The following is a 22,032-nucleotide window of genomic DNA, read 5'->3' as shown; positions in this document are numbered from 1 at the left end:
AACTAACAAAAGTCCAAGACCAGATGACTTAACCAGTGAATCCTACCAAACATTCAAGGGATTAATATCAATCCTTCTCAAACTCTTCCAAAAAGCAGAAAAGGAGGGGATTCTTTTCTAATTTTTTTTTTTTTTTTTTTTAGTGTTTATGTATTTTTGAGAGAGCATGAGCAGGAGAGGAGCAGGGAGGGAGGAAGACACAGAATCCAAAGCAGGCTCCAGGCTCCTAGCTGTCAGCACATAGCCCAATGCAGGGCTCGAACTCACTAGCTATGAGACCGTGACCTGAACTGAAGTTGGACGCTTAACCGACTAAGCCACCCAGGCGCCCCAGGAGGGGACTCTTTCAAACTCATTTTATGAGGCTACCATTACCCTGATACTAAAACTTGACAAGGACACCACAAGAAGAGAAAATGAGAGGCCAACATCTCTGATGAACATAGATGCAAAAATTCTCAATAAAATGTGATCAAACTAAATTCAACAACGTATTAAGAGGATCATATACCATAATCAAGTGGGATTTATTCTAGGGATGCAAAGACGGTTCAAGTGACTGAGCCACAAATTAGTCAAGTGATTCACAACGTTAACAAAATGAAGGACAAAATGAGAAGATAATTTCAATTGATGCAGAAAAAGCATTTGACAAAATTCCACATCCACTTATGATAAAAACTCTCAAAAAGGTGGGTGGAGACAGAATGTATCTCAACATAATAAAGGCCATATATTACAAATAGCATCCTATTCAACAGTAAAAAGCCAAAAGTTTTTCCTCTAAGATCAGGAACAAGACAAGGATGCCAATCTTGCCACTTATATTCAACATAGTATCGTCAGTCCCAGCTACAGCAATCAGGCAAGAAAAAGAAGTAAAAGGCATCCAAACTGGAAAGGAAGAAATAAAACTGTCACTATTTGCAGATGGCATGATATTATATATAGAAAACCCTACAGACTCTTTTAAAAAACTGTTAGAACTAACAAATGAATTCAGAGAATTTGCAGGATACAAAATCAGCATATAAAAAAAATCTGTTGCATTTCCATACACTAATGAACTATCAGAAAGAGAAATCAAGAAAATACTCCTATTTACGAGGCATCAAAAAATAAGGAAATGCCTAAGAATAAATTTAACCAAGGAGGTGAAAGACCAGTATACTGAAAACTATAAGACATTAATAAAATAAATTGAAGATGACACAAATAAATGGAAGGATGTTCTGTGCTCATGGATTCAAAGAATTAATATTGTTAAAATGCCCTTACTACCCAAAGCAATCTACAGATTCAATGCAATCTCTACCAAATTTCCAATGGCATTTTTCATGGAAACAGAACAAACAATCCTGAAATTTGTATGGAACCATAGAAGACCTGGAATAGCCAAAGCAATCTTGAGAAAGAGAAAAACAGGAGCCATCACACTCCCTGATTCAAACTTTATTACAAAGCTACGGTAATTAAAACATTATGGCACTGGCATAAAAACAGACGCATAGATCAAAAAGAACAGAATAGAAAGCCTAGAAATAAGTCTATACGTATATGTCAATTAATATATAACAAAGGAGGCAAGAATATACAATAGGAAAAGGACAATCCCTTCAACAAATGGTGCTTGGAATGCTGGACAGCCACAAGCAAAAGAATGAAAATAGACAACTGTCTTCCACCATACACAAAAATTAACTCAAGATGGATTGAAGGCTTGGATGTAGGCCTTGAGACCATAAAACTCTTAGAAGAAAACATAGGCAGTAAGCTCCTTGACATGAATCTTGCAGATGATTTTTAAAATCTGATACCAGGGGCGCCTGGGTGGCTCAGTCGGTTAAGCGGCCGACTTCAGCTCAGGTCATGAGCTTGCAGTCCGTGAGTTCGAGCCCCGTGTCGGGCTCTGTGCTGACAGCTCAGAGCCTGAAGCCTGTTTCAGATTCTGTGTCTCCCTCTCTCTGACACTCCCCCGTTCATGCTCTGTCTCTCTCTGTCTCAAAAATGAATAAACGTTAAAAAAAAAATAAAAATAAATAAAAAATAAATAAATAAAATCTGATACCAAGTAAAAACAACAAAAGCAAAAATAATCATGTGGGACCACATCACACTGAAAATCTTCTGCACAGCAAAGGAAACCATCAACAAAATGAAAAGGCCACATACTGAAAGTATTTGCAAGTCACGTATCTGATAAGGGGTTAATATCCAAAATACAGAAAGAACTCCTATCACTCAATAAAAAGATAAAAAAAAAACCCAAACAATCCAATTTTAAAACTGGGTAAAGGACTTGAGTAGACATTTCTCCAAAGAAGACATACAGATGGCCAATGGACACATGAAAAGATATTCAACATCAATCATCACCTGGGAAATACAAATCAAAACCTCAATGAGATACTACCTCAGACCTGTTAAATGGCTATTATCAAAAAGACTAGGGGTGCCTAGGTGGCTCAATCAGTTAAGTATCTGAGTCTTGGTTTTAGTTCAGGTCATGATCTCATGGTTCACAGGATCAAACCCCTCATCGGGATCTGTGCTAATAGCATGGAGCCTGCTTGGGATTCTCTCTCTCCCTCTCTTTCTCTCTCTGCCTCTCTCCCACTCATGTATGTGTTCTCTCACTCAATAAATAAACTTAAAAAAAAAAGACTAGAAAAAACAAGTGTTGGCAAGGATGTGGAGAAAAAAGAATCCTTGTGCATAGCTGGTGGGAATGTAAATTGGTACAGCCCCTATGGTAAACAGTATGGAAGTTCCTCAAAAAATTAAAATAGACTGCCATACAATCCATCGATTACTATTTATCTGAAGAAAATGAAAACACAAATTCAAAAAAGATACATGTACCCCCATGGTTATTGCAGCATTATTTACAATAGCCAAAATATGGAAACAACCTAAGTATCTCTCAAAGGATAAGTGGATAATCCAAAGAAGATGTCGCATACCCGCCCCCCGACACAGAGAAATACTACTCAGCCATAAAAAAGAATGAAATCTTGCCATTTGTGGTAACACTGATGAAACTAGAGGGTATTATGCTAAGTGAAACAAGTCAGACAAAGAAAGACAAATACTGTATAATATCTCGTATAGGTAGAATCCTGAAAAACAAAAAAATAAACAAAAGATCATGCTCATAGTTACAGAAAATTGATTGGTGGTTGTCAGAGGTGAGGGGTGGGGGATGGAAAAAATGGATGAAGGGGATCAAAAGGTAAAACAACTTTTAAAAAATTAAAAAATCACATGGGTTGAGGAGTATTCCCTCATTCTATTCCTTGGAAAAGTTCACATATTATTGGAACTATCCATTCCTTAACTGTTGGTATAACTTGTTTTTAAAGTTGTATGGGGCCAGTGGTTTTTTTTTTTTTAATTTTTTAAAATTTATTTTTATTTTTATTTTTTTTTATGGAACGATTTTTAACTACTGATTCAATTTCTTAAAAGTTTCTAGAACTATTTAGGTCCTCAATTTCTCAGCTTGTTAAAGGCTATGTTATTTCCCAGGGATTTATCTATTTTATCTAAATTTTCAAATTTACTGGCATCAGTGGCCTTATTAGACCTTGATTTCTTTAATGTTCCTAACATTTATAGTTCCAAGTGTGTTTTCATTCTTATTTCTATTTAGTTGTTTTTACCTATTCTGGGATTTTGTGATTGCTTTTATCAAGAGTTTTTCAATTTCCTCAGTTTTTTTAGAGCCCTGATATTTTTCACTTTAGTGATCCACTATATTTGCTTTTTATCACATTACTTTCTGCTTTTATCTTCTTTATTTTTCCTCTTTTCTACTTTCTTTGAATTAAATCTGCTCTTCTTTTCCCAACTCTCTAACTTGGAGAATTAGAATATTAATTGTAGGCTTCCTAACTTTCAATATAAGCATTTTAAGCTATCAATGCCCTTGTATATAGTGCTTTGGCTACATCCTACAAGTTTTCACATATAGAATTTTCATTACTGTTCAGTTTAATTAGTTATTATTTCCATGTGTTAGATGTCTTTAAACAAAATTTTATTTTGAGGTTAATTCAGGAAAAGATTGGGTTAAGTGCATTGGAAAAGACTTTCAATCACTATGTCCATTATTTTCAAAGTGATTTACACTCATGGGAAAAGGTATATTAAGTAGAAAAAATTGTATCTTAAGGGGCACTTCTCTTTCCCTCTCCCCTTCTACATTTCTTTTCGACCCCAGAAATTGGGAACTTCTACTCTCTTGGAGGCAAAGAAATGAAGCTTCCACTTTTCTCTACACATTTTATTTTTTTTAATCAAAATATATTTACCTTTTTTTCAGGAACAGAATTTAATGATTCATCACTTACAAAAAATACCCAGTGCTCATCCCAACCAGGGTCCTCCTTAATGTCCCTCGCCCATTTAGCCTTTCCCCCAACCCTGCCAGCAACCCTCAGTTTGTTCTTTCTTATGGTTTGTTCCCTCTCCGTTTTGTATTATTTTTGCTTCCCTTTCCTTATGTTCATCTGTTTGGTATCTTAAATTCCACATATGAGTGAAATCATATGATATTTGTCTTTCTCTGACTTATTTCACTTAGCATAATACACTCTAGTTCCACCCACATTGTTGCAAATGGCAAGATCTCATTCTTTTTGATCGAGTAATATTCCATTAAATATATGTACCACATCTTTATCCATTCATCAGTCGATGGACATTTGGGCTCTTTCCATACTTTGGCTATTGTTGATAGTGCTGCTATAAACATTGGGATGCACGTGTCCCTTCAAATCAGCATTTTGGTATCCTTTGGATAAATACCTAGTAGTGCAATTGCTGGGTCACAGGGTAGTTCTATCTTTAATTTTTTGAGGAACCTCCATACTGTTTTCCAGAGCGGCTGCACCAGTCTGCTCTCCCACCAACAGTGCAAAAGGGTTCCCCTTTCTCTGCATCCTCACCAACATCTGTCGTTGCCTGAGTTGTTAATTTTAGCCATTCTGATAGGTGTGAGGTGGCATCTCCTTGTGGTTTTGATTTGTATTTCCCTGATGATGAGGGATGTTGAGCATTTTTTCAGGTGTCTTTTAGCCATCTGGATGTCTTCTTTGGAAAACTGTTTATGTCTTTTGCCCATTTCTTCCCTGGATTATTTGTTTTTTCGGTGTTGAGTTCGGTAAGTTCTTTATAGATTTTGGATACTTACCCTTTATCTGATACGTCATTTGCAAATATCTTCTGCCATTGCCTTTTAGTTTTGTTGTTTCCTTTGCTGTGCAGAAGCTTTTTATCTTGATGTAAGTCCCAATAGTTCATTTTTGCTTTTGTTTCCCTTGCCTCTGGAGACATGTCAAGTAAGAAGTTTCTGTGGTCAAGATCAAAGAGGTTGTTGCCTGTTTTCTCCTCTAGGATTTTGATGGCTTCCTGTCTTACATTTAGGTCTTTCATCCATTTTGAGTTTATTTTTGTGTGTGGTGTAAGAGAGTGGTCTAGGTTCATTCTTCTGCATGTCGCTGTCCAGTTTTCCCAACACCATTTGCTGAGAAGACTGTCCTTATCCCATTGGATATTCTTTCCCACTTTGTCAAAGATTAGTTGGCCATATGTTTGTGGGTCCATTTCTGAGTTCTCTATTCTGTTCCATTGATCTGAGTCTGTTTTTGTGCCAGTACCATACTGTCTTGATGATGACAGCTTTGTAATACAGCTTGAAGTCTGGAATTGTGATGCCTCCTGTTTTGGTTTTCTTTTTCAAGATTGCTTTGGTTATTCGGGGTCTTTTCTGGTTCCATATAAAGTTTAGGATTGTTTGTTCTAGTTCTGTGAAGAATGCTGGTATTATTTTGATAGGGATTGCATTGAATATGTAGATTGTTTTGGGGAGTACTGACATTTTATTTTTTTGAAAATTTTTTTTAATGTTTATTTTTGAGAGAGAGAGAGAGTCAGAGCACCAGTGGGGGAAGGACAGAGAAAGAGAGGGAGACACACAATCTGAAGCAGATTCCAGGCTCTGAACTGTCAGCACAGAGCCCAACATGGGGCTCAAACCCAGGAGCTGAGCTATGAGATCATGACCTGAGCCCAACTCCAATACTAAACTGAGCCACCCAAGCGTCCCTTATTTTTTTGACATTGAAAGAGTCAAGTTTCCCTCCCCCCTTTCCCTCCCTTTCCTTTCCTCTCCCTTTTTTTTCCTTCCTCTCCCACTCTTCTCCCTCTCCTACCTGCCTAGTCTCCTTCCTCTTCTCCCCCACTGCCCCCACTCTCTCTCATGCTACCTGCCAGGCCTGCATCCAAGTGAAGCTGGTGGGGTCTAAGTGCCTCTAGCTGTCCCATCCCTTGATACAAAGGTAAGTGCATTTCAGGGGCATGGCTGTGGGGAATCTCACTTTCTTTTTGGATCTTATTACATTCTTGAATCTAACCTTACCAGTAACAAATTAGATGACAATATTTAATTCCCACATTAATCTTGTGTTTATTTCTCAGTTGTTTCCAAATCTGGAGGGAAAGGGCACTGAGTGATTATGCTTCTAAAGAACCCTCAACAACTGCTTGAAGAAAGGCAAGACACGTTTAATCCCAGCTTCTTGCGGTGGGAATGAGGGATGTGATGTCAAGTGGCTGGGATGTCAAAGGTCTGATTAAAGATTAGGGAACTCCTTCTGAAGCCCGACCATGGGAGAGAGAAAAGGAAGCAAGGTGTACTATTGATCATTGTTCATTCTGGGGGAAAGCGGAAACAGGAAAGAGAATGTGCTTCGAAAAACAAAATGTCCTGTCTTTGATTAATGGGCGCACAGCGCATATGGCAGAGTGACAAATTACAAAGAGAACAGGGAAATAACACACCAAGCATTCAAACTCCGATAGGCTAAGCAAACATTCTGGGTGCCCAGTGGTTTTCTTTGGGTGCACAGACCGCACATTTTGGTTTCCAGGTTACCAACCTCCCCCAATTATTGGTTGTCATAGCGAGCGGAGGTCCCACTTGTCACAATAACCTGGCCCACGTCAGTCTGCTGTGCTCCATGGGGCAGCACCGTCTGGACATGCTATTTAGGCGCTGGTGTCTAATTCCAGCCTCGCCCTGTAAGATAATCTCGGGAAGCTAGAAAATCTATGAGAAGGGGAAAACATACTTCCTCTGCAGTCGTCAAGAAATGATCACGTAAAATACATGTAGACACCTCCAGACCCCGTATGCAATGTATTTACTTAGCATTCACTCATCAAGTGGATCCACCATAAGCAGCCACAACCCCAGTGCCGGTCAACCCTGAGTGGGAAAGAAAGGTTGCTGCTGCTTACAAAATGCTGTCTTTGAAGATAGTCTGTCTTCAGGGCCATCTGTCGTTCAGCCAAAATTTATCGAGCACTTATTCGGATTCAAGCACTGCAGTGTTGGATACCGGGTTGGGGGTGGGGAGAGGGAACACAGGAGAGCAACGGATACAAAAACGTATTTGAGAAGAAGTTTGCACCATGTGGAAACGTTCAGTGGGATGGGACGTACAATTAATCGCTAAATGAGGGAATTTAGAGAAGAGCAAAAGTAGTGGTTTGGGGAGGCAGCAGTGTGAAGGAGGAGGGTTTTGACGGCAGAGAGAGCTGTTCTTCGGACATCCCGGTTCATGGGGCGGCCCTGCTACTCACAAGGACTTTGGGCAAGTAACTTCGACTCATGGAGGCCCAGCCTCCCCACCGAGAAACTGGGAGTAATGTTACCTTCCTAAGAAAGTTTGTAAATCAACTAACATGCAGTGCCAGCTGCGCCTGGCACATTTCAATCAACTGCTTAACGCTAAGTGGAATGGCCCGTGGGGAGACGGGAGGGGAGTCTGAATGGAAGCAGGAGCCTGGGAGCTGAACGGAGCAAGGTCGGTCAGGTGGAACGAGGGTGATGACGGGAAATGAGGACGACGACAGAAGGGTCTAGCAACGGGGCAGAGGAATTCAGACTTGATGGAAGAGGCAACAGGAGCCATGAGAGCCCGAAAAGAAACTGTTAACAGTGGTGACTGGGAAGTCTAAGTCCAGAAGGACAAAAGGAAGGAAACAGGCAGCCGGCGGAGAGCAGAGCTACAATTAGAGCCCCACTCTAGGCAGGAGGTCATGAGGAAGAGTGAGTTCCAGCCTCCACATGTGTTTTCTTTTCCTTAGGAAAGCAATAAGCATGCCAAATGTCTGTCTGGCCCTTTATGCTTGCAGAGTACCGATGCAAACCGTATGGCATTTTGAACCTTTGGAATATTACTACTAGGCACGGATACAAAACTATAGGCTCAGAGTTAAACGCTTTAGCTACTATAACCTAGCTGGGGAGTGGCAGAGAGAGGATCCAAACTCTGACTCTTCAACTGAGGCTTAAGAAGAGGGTAGCTGAGCCAGCAGGGGAAGGGAGGCTCCTAGAATCATTTGCATTGCAGTATCAAAGTCAAGTACGGCAGTAAGTGCGCTGTAGGAAAAGACCTTGGGTTTCATTCAGGTCAGACAGACCGGGGTGTATACCCTTTCTCTTTCCTTGGGACCTTGTGCAAATCATTTGACTCTGAAGCCTCAGTTTCTTTGCGGGAGGGAAAATTCATTTTTTCTGGCATCGTGTCTCTACGGGGAGGAACATTCAGTGGAATAAAATTCTGGACCTCTCTCCTCTCTCTCTCACTTCCTCCTAATTGAGGAGGGGGAGTCTGATCTCACTGGTGAATGTAGCGGGAGCTGAACATGAGTAGCCAGCCTCTTCCTCTCTCTTCCCCTTGAAGATCTGCCTATTCAGAGAAAGCCCATTCTGCTCCCCTGTTTATAAACTTAACAAGGGTAGGGCTGGGTCCCCAAGGAAGCTGGTGGTGAGAAACTAGTCTAGTCTCACTTGCCTCCAAAGCTGTATTGTGTTCGTCAACCTGGGACTGATCAGTTATTAAAGCTGACCCTTTGTTTGTATTGCCTGAAGCTGTGATAGGGAAAAGAAATAACATTTTTCACTAGTAAAGTTGATATACAACATCCAAAAGTTATCAAGAGTATTAGAGATAATATATATGAAGTGCTGGGCCTAGAGAAGGTAAGGATTAAAAGGTTATTATTGTGTGCTCATAGATTTTCGTAACCACAATTAGATCTGAATCACTCCTTCATTTCTAGAAATATTAAGAACTTTCCATTGTTCATTACAATCAAATCTTGTTAAAGCAACACCAAGAGGCTTTTTAAATTAAGCTTTTGAGAAACTGATGAGTAGCAAATATTACTTTAAATAAATGAATCATCAACAAGGGAAATTTGCTACTCTGGGTTTCTTGTTGTTTTGGTGTAGGTACCAAAAGCAAAGGCAACGAACACGTTCACAAATACAAAAATGTGGATCTCTTTTCTTTTTGGTTGAGTGACAGCAGAGAAATTCTTATTTGAAGTACCTTCACAATAACTCTCATTCCTCCTCAAAACCATGAAGGAGCATATGGGGATGGCTGTTACAAGCTGGACAATCTTTACCTTCTCACAGGGGTCATGATGTTTGGGATATGAGGCCTAAGAAGGAATGAGGCAAAGGGATTCCTTTTAATAGTCAGAGATTAGTAATGGTTTTGTTTTGTTTTGTTTTTGGATAATATACAACATGAGTAGAAAATCTCTTGGAAATCCAATTTTGGCAAAAGGGAATAAACACATATAGCTGCACAAACAGCACCTAAGGGAACGGGATAAAATCAGCCTGGGGCCCGGTCAGATGCCTGCAGCTTGAGTTATCAATGGCTTTGCATGGGTCAGCACCCATCGACCCCTCCTTCCCCGGGCTCCCAACACATGGATACACGCCCCCGTCCTAAAGATGCTGCCCGTTACTGGATGCCACGTAGTAACAAGTAAGTTTGAGCAGGTCCTGGCAAACATTTTCCGAGTGCTTTCTGCGTATAAGACACAACGTGCAGATAACGCCTCCCGCCATCTGGCCAGCGCGGTGGTGTTCTTCAGGGCCTCCTTACCTCTTTCATGATTTTGATGGCTTCCACCCGGTGCTGGGGTGGCGGATAGAGCAGCACCCGGTGATACAGGGACTGGAGCACGGGCTTCATGGAGTCCACCGACCCCACCAGCCGGACCAGCTCGGCCGCGATGTAGTAAATGGTCCGAGCCACCGGCCCGCTCAGGGCTGGCGCCGTGGAGGAGCAGCCCGACCCCCGGCCGTGGTCGGAAACTCCCGGAGATGCAGAGTCCGACTCGACGCCCGCGCAGGTGCTGCTGCTGTGAGCGGAGGTGATGGTTTTGTCATGAATTGGATTCCCCAGGATCACGATGAGAGCAGGGCAAAGGTTCTTCCTGGGAAGACACAGGAGGAAACATCCGTTCCGCGACAAGCCGAAATGATAAACTGTAAATTTTACCCCTGATGCCACAAAAATGGCTAGTACGAGTTGGGTTCTTTACTGCCCCTCTTTTTGGCTAATGTCCTGCCTCAGTTTTCTGCGTGTCTCCGTCACTTCTAGGTAATACGAAGAGAATACTTTTTCTCGGAACTCCAGGCAGAATTGACTAAAGAAAATCCCAGGAGAAGTATTAAGAAACTGTCTTACGTAAAGAAACAGACTCAAAATGCTAAATGGCTTCATCAGAGTGACTCATTTTACTATAAATAACAAAATTATTTCTACTTCTAATTTCAGAAGTTAATTTGAAATTCTGACACATGGTACTGTCACATCATTCGATTTCCTCCCTGTGGAAAAGCCCCAGAACCCACAGTAACTAGCTGGCTGCCTGCGGGCCCTGTCACTTGTGTGTACCTCTGGCTATAATTAAGTGACTCGTCTGCACGTTGAGATGGAGAATGTACCACGGAAGGGCTAAGAATAACACTCAGTCGCTCTTGCCCCCCTGTGCAACCTTCTGGTGCCTTCGCATACTTTTAGGATAGACCGGTAACCTAGAAAACAATCCCCTCCTTCCTGAGTCTCATGATCCCGTGGTGTCAACAAAATGCAAGAGGGCCCTGGAGACCTATTTTGTTAAAAAAAAAAATCATAAGCTTCTCTCTATCCTGGTCTAGTGCATGCAAGCGAAACAATTTCCCTGCTTTCTAAAGCACGTGCCCACGGGCGAGATGACCAGTAGGTCACGGATGCCATGGGAGGGGACCCACACGCACGGCTAGAAGGGGAGAACGCTCGAGTTGGGGTTGGGGGGTGCGAGGACGGGTGCTCACCAGATCAGGTCTGTGAAACCTCTGTGCAGGTGCATGGAGGGGGAGGAGCTGCTGAGCACGGACAGGATGCACTCGGAGTACAGGAGCTGTAGCTGCTGCTGGTCGCTACGGAAGAACAAAATCAGCGTGCAGACGCATGCCAGGTAAGGGCAAAATTGAAAAGGTGATGCGTGGGAAATGCTTGGAAAAAATAGCAGGCGTTAGAGAAGTCTTAATTTGGGGGGGGGCAGTTGGCATTATGGGTTGAATTGTATCCCCCTCCAAAGTTATATGTTGGGAGTCCAAACCCCTGGTACGTCAGAACATACATCAGAACCGGAATCAGGAAGAATTTAATGTTCAAGCACATATTTACTACAGACATATGATACTTTGAAGAGAATTCATTCAAGAATCCTGGAATCCTGGAAGGGAATGGTCAGAAAAAAAGGAGGAACTTGCTTTGAAAAATCTTTTGGTTGTGTCTCTTTTCTCATAACATAAAGTAAATAAATGCCAAAAGGAAGCTTCGTGCCCTCAGTTCATATAACTCCCAGGACGGTGGCGGGGGGGGGGGGGTGGGCTGGTGGTGGCAGGGAAAGGCAAGACCAGGGACAGGCAGACTAGAACCCTGAGACAGGAAGGAAGAGAAGTTAGCACCAGTCCCAAACTCCAGAAGGTCACATACACACACAACTGTCAAAGGGAGAAAGGTTGCACAGATCCAAGAGCAAGGATTGCAAGAGAGGGGCCCGTGGGTCCCTGGTTCAAGCGCTGTGTTAGATACCTCGGCGATCGGTGTCTGCAAAATTGATATCAAGCTGGCTGGCGAGCTATACGCCAAAGGCAAAATCCTGCCCATGGCGGCCTCATGAACCAGACATGATTTTCATGTTTTTAAAGGTTATAAAACAGTAACAGAAATGAACAGTGAGCAGAGGCAGAGGCAGTATGCGGCCCTTTACAGCAAACTCTGATCATCTCCTTGTCCAAAGAGAACTGTGCAATGATTCAGATAGTGAGTAATCCGAATACTAATGCCATTATCCTGAAGAAGGGAACTCCGCTCATGTTTGGATGTACTCTACCACACCCCCTAAGCGGGGAAGAAGAGATGGGTAAAGGCTGAGTTTCCACGAAACTTATTACCATTTGCCAAGAGGAAGGTGGTGGTTGGAGGAAGAATAAGAAAGGCAACACATACTTAGCCATTTTGGGGCCAGGTCAGGACTTTCGGTTTCCATACTCCTACACCCACACGCTTCCCGACCCTTCTGAGCAAGACCTCGTTCCTGGCAGGAAGAGCGCATTCTTCATTAGAAGAGACTAGAGACTCTCTAGAGTCTAGACTAGACTAGAGAGACAAGAGACTAGAGAGACAAGTACACAAGTGGGTAAAGCACTGTGGAGGAAGTGCTACAGGTGAATGATTTAAACACAAGGTTCTAACGAGAGCACAGGAGTGGCATCGAATCCTTAGAAAGATCCAGAAAGAATTTCTAAAGGAAGTGGTATCTTCACGGAGACCTGAAGTTCAAGTAGGAGTCTTGCCTGGCAGCGTGGGGGAGACGGTGTGTGTAGAGCACAGGGGAGAGGGTGGTGGTAGTCTGTGGTTGGAGCGAAGTATGAAGATACCATCAGCAAGAGGCAGGACGCGAGTGGTGGCAGGGGTCAGATCAGAAAGGGTCTTGGAGGACTTGTCTGGACAGTCAAGGCTCCTGTGAGCATCTACAGACTGTGCCACAGCAATATCGCAAGCTCAAGTAATCAGACCCCATGACAGACAGGATGCGTTGCCAAGGTAACTGGCCTGGGAGTCTCCTTGGAGACCGAACGCGGCAGCTTTTCTGTGGGCTGCGACAGTCTGGAAAAACGGGTGCCCGTGCCTCACGTGAGTCACGTCATTAAAGGAGCTGTCTGAAATGTAAGCAAATTCCACACGCGCCCCTTGCTAGATACACATATGCGTGTGCACAGTGTGTGCGTTTCTTATTTGTCTGACCGTAGACACACAAATATGTGAAAAGCACAAGGCAGAGAGAAGCCCAGAAACCAGCCAACTCTTTCAAAACACACAAGGAACAATCTGCCCATTTAGGAGGGTGGTGGGTCCCTTGGCCTGGTCTTCTGTTTGAGCATTTCATGGCTGGCAGGTTGAGTGTTGGCTGGGTTTCATCTGCTGCTCATCTCTGAATTTCTTCCCAGGCTCAAGATCCATGGGGAGCAACTCCTGTGAGTGGGCCAGTGGGCCGTGAAGGCTGAGCAACCACCCTTCCCGGCAAGGCGGCTGCAAGGGTAATCTGACGGCATGTTCTGGATCTCCGGAGTTCTTAATTTTTTTTTTTTTTTTAATTATCAGTCATTTTGACCTTACCTCCCTTTGAGGTGGTTCAAATTTAGTTAGAAAAAGGAGAGAGGGAATTAAGTAATTGTGTGAGAAGTAGAATGGAATTAAATGCATGATACGAACACTTGGCCTTGCCTCAATGGTTCTGAGAATGTTTTGGTGTAGAGCCCTCTCTGACACTCGGTACTGGGAAGAGAGGGGGGTAGGGAGAGGTTGGTCGGAGACCAACAGGCAAAGAATGAATACATATCTTTATGAGCCCAATTATCCTTCCAAAAACTCTTGGATTTAAAAAGCACCATGTAACTCGACGTGCCTAATACAGAATTCTATGAATAACGCATCTCCAAGACATGTGAGTTGTTCTGTGTACCTGGACGCGTTTTGTGAATCCTCCCCCGAGACTGAACATATCATGAATATATACCCTGACAGAGCGAAAGCCCTGCAAGGTATTCGGGCGTTGATTTTGGAAATGGTCGTTGAGGGGAAGTGGTGGCCATAGTGTGATTTCGGAGGAAGAGGATATTTAGAAGGTGGGAGAATAAGAAGTTTAGCTAGTAGAAATAAGAGGAGTTGAGGGAGAAAAATCAGAAGAAATTGTAAAAGGCGTGAAAACTTGACAAGGAGAATAAACAGAACCACCAGACTGAAAGCAGCCAAGAGCATGGTCCTATCTGACCAGGTGGCCTTACAGGTCTTCCGTTTACACGGCACTGAGCGTGCGGCACCCCAGCGTCCTTGGCAACAGAACCCTCATCTTGGGGTAATGGAATCATGAGGTGAAAGACTATACTCAAACACGGTGAACAGGCTCCAGACGCAGAATGATAACTGGGGAAATGCATTGAAAAACCAAGCAAGACTATGAGAATCCTATAAAAACTGTTAGGCTTCATAATGACATGCCTAAAGCCATCTTTAAGCCAATGACTAATGAGAAATCCTAGAAAAAACATGTATGTGTCACATGAATTACTTTTCCCAATGAAAGTCCACTTTAAGTCATGGAATGTTATAAATATTGCAAATATTTATCCATAAAAAATTTCATTTGTCCCAATACTTCCTAGAAAATACCAATATTGAATCTCTATAATAATTACAGCAGATAAAACCTAGGACTCCCCCAGATAAACTAGGTCATATGGTCACTCTACAGATGGAGGTCCCTAGGGCTGATGTTAGAGACATCCAGGTTTTTTAAAAAAATTTTTAATGTTTTATTTATTTTTGAGAGAGAGACAGAGTATGAGTGGGAGAGGGACAGAGAGAGAGGGAGACACAGAATCTGAAGTAGGCTCCAGGCACTGAGCTGTCAGCACAGAGCCCAGTGCGGGGCCTGAACCCATGAACCATGAGATCATGACCTGAACTAAAGTTGGATGCTTAATTTACGGAGCCACCCAGGCGCCCCTAGACATCCAGGTTTTAAAGAACCATGAACTTCAAGCCCTTACTGGACTCAGCTGAAGACTCTTTGCTGACCAGTGAACAATGGTATGTTTTAAAGCTATCATTTATAGATCTACAGATTTGTTCTGATTTTTCTTGGTGGTTACTTTTTAATTATTAATGACATAACTACCTCGAGCTTTTCTAGCACTTAAAACCTTAGTCTTCCCTTAGCAAACCACTCAGGGAAAAAATGCTGAGCTTATTTGTTTTTCCTTGCCTGCAAAGTAATGAACACAGTCTTTAAATTTTTCAAAGTTTTGATGGCCTTTGTTTTATTTCCTGCTAAGACCTAAGTGGGTGGGATAGGAGAAGCAGCATCTTTGACAGCGGGAAACCGCCTGGTTGCTGTCAGTGAGCTGCGGTGTTTCCCTGGTGAACATAAACAACTTCATAGGATGTTAATATCAGATGAAGATTCTCCACGATGGTGACAGAATAAGATGAGAGCCAATCTACAAACAGGCTTGAATGAAGATTTAAAAAGAAGTCTGTACAAACACAGAAAAGACCAAATATCATCCTCCCCTAGGAGTGACTCTTGCTTCTTCTACAGTGAGGGCATTGGCCGGCTCCAATCTGCCCCCCTCCGCCAACATCTTGATAAAAACTAAGATGCCCCATACCAGGATTGCCCCTACTTTCTGACAGCACTCAATCCTTGAACAGACCCTCATTTCCTTTACCCTACTCCAAATCACCTAACTCTGATTCCGATCCTATAGCAATCTCTCCTAAAATCCTTTGACTGGATACCATTGGCTCCCCAAAGTATACAGACTCCCTTATTATTACAGGTAATAAACCTAATTCTGCTAACCTCAGGTAATTTTTGGCTACTGGGCATCAACTCTCTTTTAAGCAAATATTCTCATTTGATCATTACAAAAACCCTAATATAGTTTATATTACTAATATTATATTACATAAAAGAAAATAATAAATGATATATTAATTAATAGTAAATAATATATTAACTATTTTATAGGATACATAAGCTTATGGTAGTTGAGAGCTCTGCCCAGGAGCTAGTAAAGAGGAGAACAGGGTTTTATCCAGCTAAACCACCAAAGATAACGTAGTTCAGCCAATAGTGGCTAAACACCACACGTGATTGTATTTTAGGAGAAAACAAGCCAATGAGAAACATATCCCAGCTCTGATATAACAGCTGGCTCTGCTATGGGGGAGAGGAGCTAGGCAGGGGTGGGGAGGAGTGAGCACTAGAAGAAATCTAAACCCTGGTCACAAACAGGTAGAGTGAATATATAACCTATCCCAGCCAGGACCCTGTTAAGAGTGAAGGAGGGTGATTAAAATCATAAAGGATAGGCATAACGTGAAACTCTCCCAAGGTGATCGGGTCACATGGGGACTTCACAGATGGGGTTACGGTAGTTGGTGTTAGAGCCTTCAGGTTAGGGTAACAATCCGAGCCTCAGGCCTCCTGCCCCAACTCTCTGTGGTTAGGAAAGATGGGGACCTGAGCAGAGTACAGGAGAAGCCATCTACACATGCCATCTGCTGTTAGACCCATCCCTTCTGAGGAAAAATAATGTGCTGTCTAGAGTCCAGGGTGAGAGAGGCTTGAGGGTGGGGCTCTGGAAGAAGTGCTTTGCTTTTTGGCTTGTATTACCTATGGATTAAATAGATCTCTTCATTGTTTAAATGCCTAACATGAAGAGAGCTTAATTTGGTCAAAATGTGCAGGTACAGGGGCGCCTGGGTGGCTCAGTCAGCTAAGCATCTGACTTCGGCTCAGGTCATGAACTTGTGGTTCGTGAGCTTGAGCCCCGCATTGCATTAGGCTGTCTGCCGTCAGCAAAGAGCCCGCTTCAGATCCTCTGTCAAAAATAAATTAACATTGGGGTGCCTGGGTGGCTCAGTCAGTTAGGCGTCTGACTTCGGTTCAGGTCACGATCTCACAGTTTGTGAGTTTGAGCCCCGTGTCGGGCTCTGTGCTGACAGCTCAGAGCCTGGAGCCTGCTTCGGATTCTGTGTCTCCTTCTGTCTCTGCCCCTCCCCTGCTCATGCTCTCTTGCTCTCTCTCAAAAATAAAGATTTAAAAAAATTAAAAAAAAATAAATTAATTAACATTAAAATACGTGCAGGCCCAGGTGACCTAGAGGAACGATGGACACACTGATGTAGAGATCACTAGGCAAAAACCTCAACGGGTCATTCTAAGTTTAGCTTTTAAAAATCCCGAGTTTATTAGAAAAGAAACAAAAATGAACAAATCAAGTTTCTGTAGTTTTTCCAGCAAAGTGAGAGACCTCATTAATATTTCAAGTAGACTATATCTCCCAACTTTTTACTATATACAAAAATTTTGAAGTAAAAGTTCTTTGAATTCTCCAGTATTCTAGTTACTAGTAAGTGAAAGTGTCTTTCATAACTCAAAGGGCATTTTAGAATCTTACTGTGTTGTGGGAGTTTGCAATTAACTATGTATGTAGCTGGTAGAGACTTTTCATCTCACCTTGGAAAGTCTAATCCTTTTACAATTTGGCTTTACTAGAAATGTATAAGTTAACTTATTAACCTACTGCCTGGAGAGTTGGAGCCGTGGATACCGTCTATATGACCTAATATCAATGATTAAACTGGCATGCAAAAAAAGATGAGAGCAATGTGTTCTTTTCAGAGATATGCAGGTGAGCTCACAGGCTCAGGAAATGTTAGAAGAAATACAGAAAGACCATACAAGGCACCCTTGCCCTTTAACAGAGGAGAAAAGCATAGCGCAGGGTGATGAGAAGACTATTTAGAGTCACACAACCGGGTTACGTCAACTAGCTTTGTCACATCAACTACCTGTCAGCCAACATTCTTCTCACTCAGCTCCTTGCTCGAGAGATCAACTCTTCTTTGCAAGCTATTGTTTGCCCATTTCTCACGAGAAAATGATATCCTTCAGTCATGGTCTTTGGTAATGTGGGCTTGCCCAAAGTCACTGAATAGATTTCTCAGGAATGACAGGTGACAACCAATGGGGGCAACCATCGTCCCTATAATCTGCAATCTGAAGTGATTCTGTAGACCAAAGTTACCTCAGAAACGGACCACCGATGAATAAGAACACCAGTGTTGAAGGCACTTACTTGATGGCGGCTTGTAGCTTCTCACACAGAACGGTGAGCACAGAGACAAGGTCATCACAAAGGGATTCAACTGTTGACCCTTCAAACAGAAGAGGTTATAAGCATTAGACATTGGCAGAGGGCACTAGAAGCTTCCCCAACAGTCCTTCCCATCCTCGGCTTTTGATGTGTTTGGGAACAAAAAGGTGGTGTTCAGATGCTGAGCCTGCCTTAGGTCACCAGAATCATCATAGAAAATACAAGTATTCATTTCTGAAGTAGAATACTGAAAATACAGTTAAGAAAATGATAGATGTTTCTTATACATAAGACTCATTCACACTTAACAAAAGATACTTTGATTAAGAAACAACACAACTGACCACGATTTTCTCAATATTTAGGCCAGCAGACTACCGATGTATCGCTTATTCTGACCTTTGGAATTTCTGGGTCATTTGACCACACTTGAGTGGTATCAAAGAGAGAAACGTGGCCGCACGGAAGAAACTAAGGAACCAGGGAAAGAGGGCACAATAACTTAGTGAGTATCTTCACTACTTTTCCTATTCGTCTAGCATCCTCAGGGCACAGGGTTGTTAATGGAGCAACCAACGTCAGAAGAAATGATTTTCCCTCCAAACATATTCATGTCCAGAAACCAGCAACCAACTCCCACAGAAGCACCGAATGTACTGGAAAAAAGGCTGACATTTAGAGTCTGCTCAAGTACTGGTCCACAACTTGCTGACCGCGTGAGCTCAGGTAAGCTCCCGTTTTCCCTTTGGCAGAATGGGGACAAACAATCCCAACCTCACAGAATTGTTGGGCCAAGTGCAGTAACAAATGGAAGCATTTGCTTTGCCTATAACAGACACCTTTAAAGAGCTATCCAAATGCAGCTAGGTATTTGATGAACGTATAGAGGAAACAATGACCACGAGGTCAAGGAAAATGGAGGAAAATGGCAAGAGCATAAGAGAGGAAAAGACCATAAAGTTGGAGGAGGACATGGAAGAGAAATGGCTAATCGTCAGAATTCATGACCTTCGATGCAGGAAGAAAACCTGAGAAATGACAAGGTACAGTGGTAAGACACAGTTACAAACAAATAAAACCGTAAGTAGCCCCAAAACTCAGGTTTAGGTGAATGTCAGTGAGTCCGTTCATTTTTCACTGATGTGTATTTTTAAAGATCTGTCTTTGACCAAGAGGACTTGAACCTCTTTTTTTGGCTTAGGAAACCAAAGTGAAGATTTTATGGGAGCTGCAATTGCCCAAAGAGGGGAAAAGTTGGGTGGGGCCTGTCACTGGGAGCTTCCACAGGTGGCAAGACGCTGACGCACATTCCGGTGGGTCTGTGGCCTGAGAAGGGAGCAAGGGGCGATTAAAACAACATGCTCGGGGCGCCTGGGTGGCTCAGTGGGTTGAGCGTCCACTTGAGCTCAGCTCGTCTGTGCCCTGCATTGGGCTCTCTGATGTCAGCACAGAGCCTGCTTCCGATCCTCTGTCCTCTTCTCTCTCTGCCCCTCCCCCACTCTCTCTCTCTCTCTCAAAAAAGAAAAAAACAAACATGAAAATAAATAAACAACATGATGCTCAAGCAATGCCTTCAGAGATGGCTTGACATCTTTCTCATTTCCTTCCTTCACTGTTTCTCTTAATTGTGGCTGCTTGGCTGTTTCTCTCTGTCCCTTTCGTTCCCCTTTTCATCCTCTCCTCCCCTTTTCTTATTATGAACAAGCGAAAATATCAAAGAAAAGCAGATTTTCTAGTAGTTTTTAAATTACTGAATAAAATCTGAAACAAAATATAGCTCAATTTTTTTTAATGAGATAATTTGGATATTCCATACCTCTTTCAGAAAACAATACCACCAAACTAAAAACAAAAACAAAAAACCAACTGCTTGGCAATTTTATGTAGACCTTTGTTTTTCCTTTTCCTCTGGGTCAGAAGGAAATTCCCTACCTTGATTTCGTCTGTTATTTAAACTGAGCTGTCTGTCCTGTAAGACTCCCTGTGTGGTTCCTTTCTATATATATTTAAAAAAATGGCACTTCATAAACTTACTTCTGGTGCAATAACCCTGTGCCAATCAGGTTTCCATAACCTTCCATCCAATTCTCATTTTACCAATGAATAAACCCGACTTCAAGGAGAACAGCAACAACAAAAAAACCCTAGGCTCCAACAGGAAGATGTATGAAGAATTAATATCCTTTGGATAGTTGGTACAGAAAGAGGTGTAGCTGGCATGGGGTGCAGGGACAGAAGGGAGATTAAGTAACAGCTAATGAATTGCCAGTAAGGCAAAGGTAAGCCGAACCTCCGAGAACGGTGAACCAACCTGGGAGCTCCCACTCATCTTTACACCCCCAGTGCCAAGCACACAGTTGGCACCCGCTTCTTAAATTGAACTAGCAAAAATCGAATCCAATACCTTGATTCCTGAGTTCCTGTGGGACGTCCGGGTTTTCAATAATCTAGTGAGGGAGACACACAGAACAATTAGGAGATTCAGGCGTGACAATTTCTGACTCTTAGGCAACGGAAAATTTTAGGAAACAAATGTCATTCTGAGCGCTCTGGGGCTCAACTAACTTACCTAAGTGCACCCTCCAGGTCTTGATAGGATTACTCATGGTATTTGTGAAAAGACTCTGATGTCTGGAACCGAGCTCATCAGTTCCAAAAATAGTTCATTCGAGAGTCCACAGTCTTCACAGAAATTTAAGCCCGTTATGCACTTTATTTATGATTCCAGGGTGCTGAGCTGGGACTTAGAGCCATACCTATGTAAACAGGTTACCTTTGTACAGACAGTTTGTCCCAAGGTCACAGATTACACTTTGATTGGCACCTAATGAATACAGGCTCTTAATAATAAGAAGGATCAGGTTTCTGAACTTTAAAATACAGGTTCAAAGATGACTGCTGGTCAGAAGCACTTACTTCCTATTTGATGGGGGATCATATTAACTTCCAACTGTCTGACCAGACCAACCGCTCTGGGCTGTGGCTAGGCAGGTGTAGAACTATCGGGGTAGAGACAGAACCTTGGGGGAGGGGAGAACAGGAAGGGAAAGACGTTTACTATTAATTAGGCTCACTTCCTATTGCAAAGAGAATTTAGTGACTACTAAAAGGAGAGTAGAAGCCTCTTAGGTCTCCCCACATCTGAGCACTGGAAAAGAAGAGAGCATTTTCAGGCTAATCAACTACCAGACTTGTAAATCATCCCAGGGCACTGTTTTGTTTTTTAAACTTGTTACAGGCACGCATCTTTCCTATTCTTTGTTCCTCAATTTGAAAGCTCAGCTGCTTCCATAGCATTCATTGTGAAATGCCATGTCAATGTCTACAGCTCAGTAAATGGCTAAATACAAGTGTACAACAGCATTTTCTGGAGGAAATACATCTGAATCGTTTTTAAAGGACAAGAGAAACACTACCACCTACCCCTTAAGAATTTACGTGAGGCATTTTTGCTTTTTGAAATTAGTAACTTGAAATTTCACAATGGCTTTCATCATCTAAATAATTCAATAACAAGGCTTGATAATAACTCCGGGATCCTGACGATACAAAATCAAACTGCATAATCTTTCCTGGGAGTGGGGATAGACATTAGGTTGAAGATACATTTGGACCCTTGAACAATATGGCGGTTGGGAGTACCAATCACCCCTTATGGCTGAAAATGTGTGTGTAACTTTTGACTTCCCCCAAACATGACCACTAACAGCCTATTATTGGCCAGAAGCCTTACCAATAACAAAAATAAGTCAATTAACACATATTTTCTATCTTATATGTATTGTATTCTGTATTCTTATATTAAAGTAAGATAGAAAAAAAGTGTTATTAAGAAAATCATAATGAAGAGAAAATGCAGTACTGTATTTGGAAAAAATCTGTATATTAGTAGACCCAGGCAGTTCAAACCCATGTTGTTCATGAGTTAACTGTACATT

At 42.3% G+C, this 22,032-nt stretch overlaps 1 protein-coding gene across 2 annotated transcripts in view; it reads right to left on the bottom strand.

Moving 5' to 3' along the window:
* Window positions 1-22,032, bottom strand: part of ARFGEF3 (ARFGEF family member 3) — a 177,212-nt gene that overhangs the window by 73,936 nt on the left and 81,244 nt on the right. For both annotated transcript variants that reach the window (XM_042939936.1, XM_042939935.1), the window contains 4 exons: window positions 20,499-20,541; window positions 18,077-18,155; window positions 11,192-11,296; window positions 9,975-10,308 (listed from right to left, as the gene is read on the bottom strand). In XM_042939936.1, the coding sequence (XP_042795870.1) occupies window positions 9,975-10,308; window positions 11,192-11,296; window positions 18,077-18,155; window positions 20,499-20,541 (561 nt within the window). The remainder of the gene's footprint in view (window positions 1-9,974; window positions 10,309-11,191; window positions 11,297-18,076; window positions 18,156-20,498; window positions 20,542-22,032) is intronic.

This window comes from Panthera leo, chromosome B2 (genome assembly GCF_018350215.1).
Source record: "Panthera leo isolate Ple1 chromosome B2, P.leo_Ple1_pat1.1, whole genome shotgun sequence".
NCBI classification, from domain to species: domain Eukaryota; kingdom Metazoa; phylum Chordata; class Mammalia; order Carnivora; family Felidae; genus Panthera; species Panthera leo.
The sequence above is the reverse complement of the archived record's forward strand: the minus strand, read 5'-3'. Positions and strand labels throughout refer to the sequence as shown.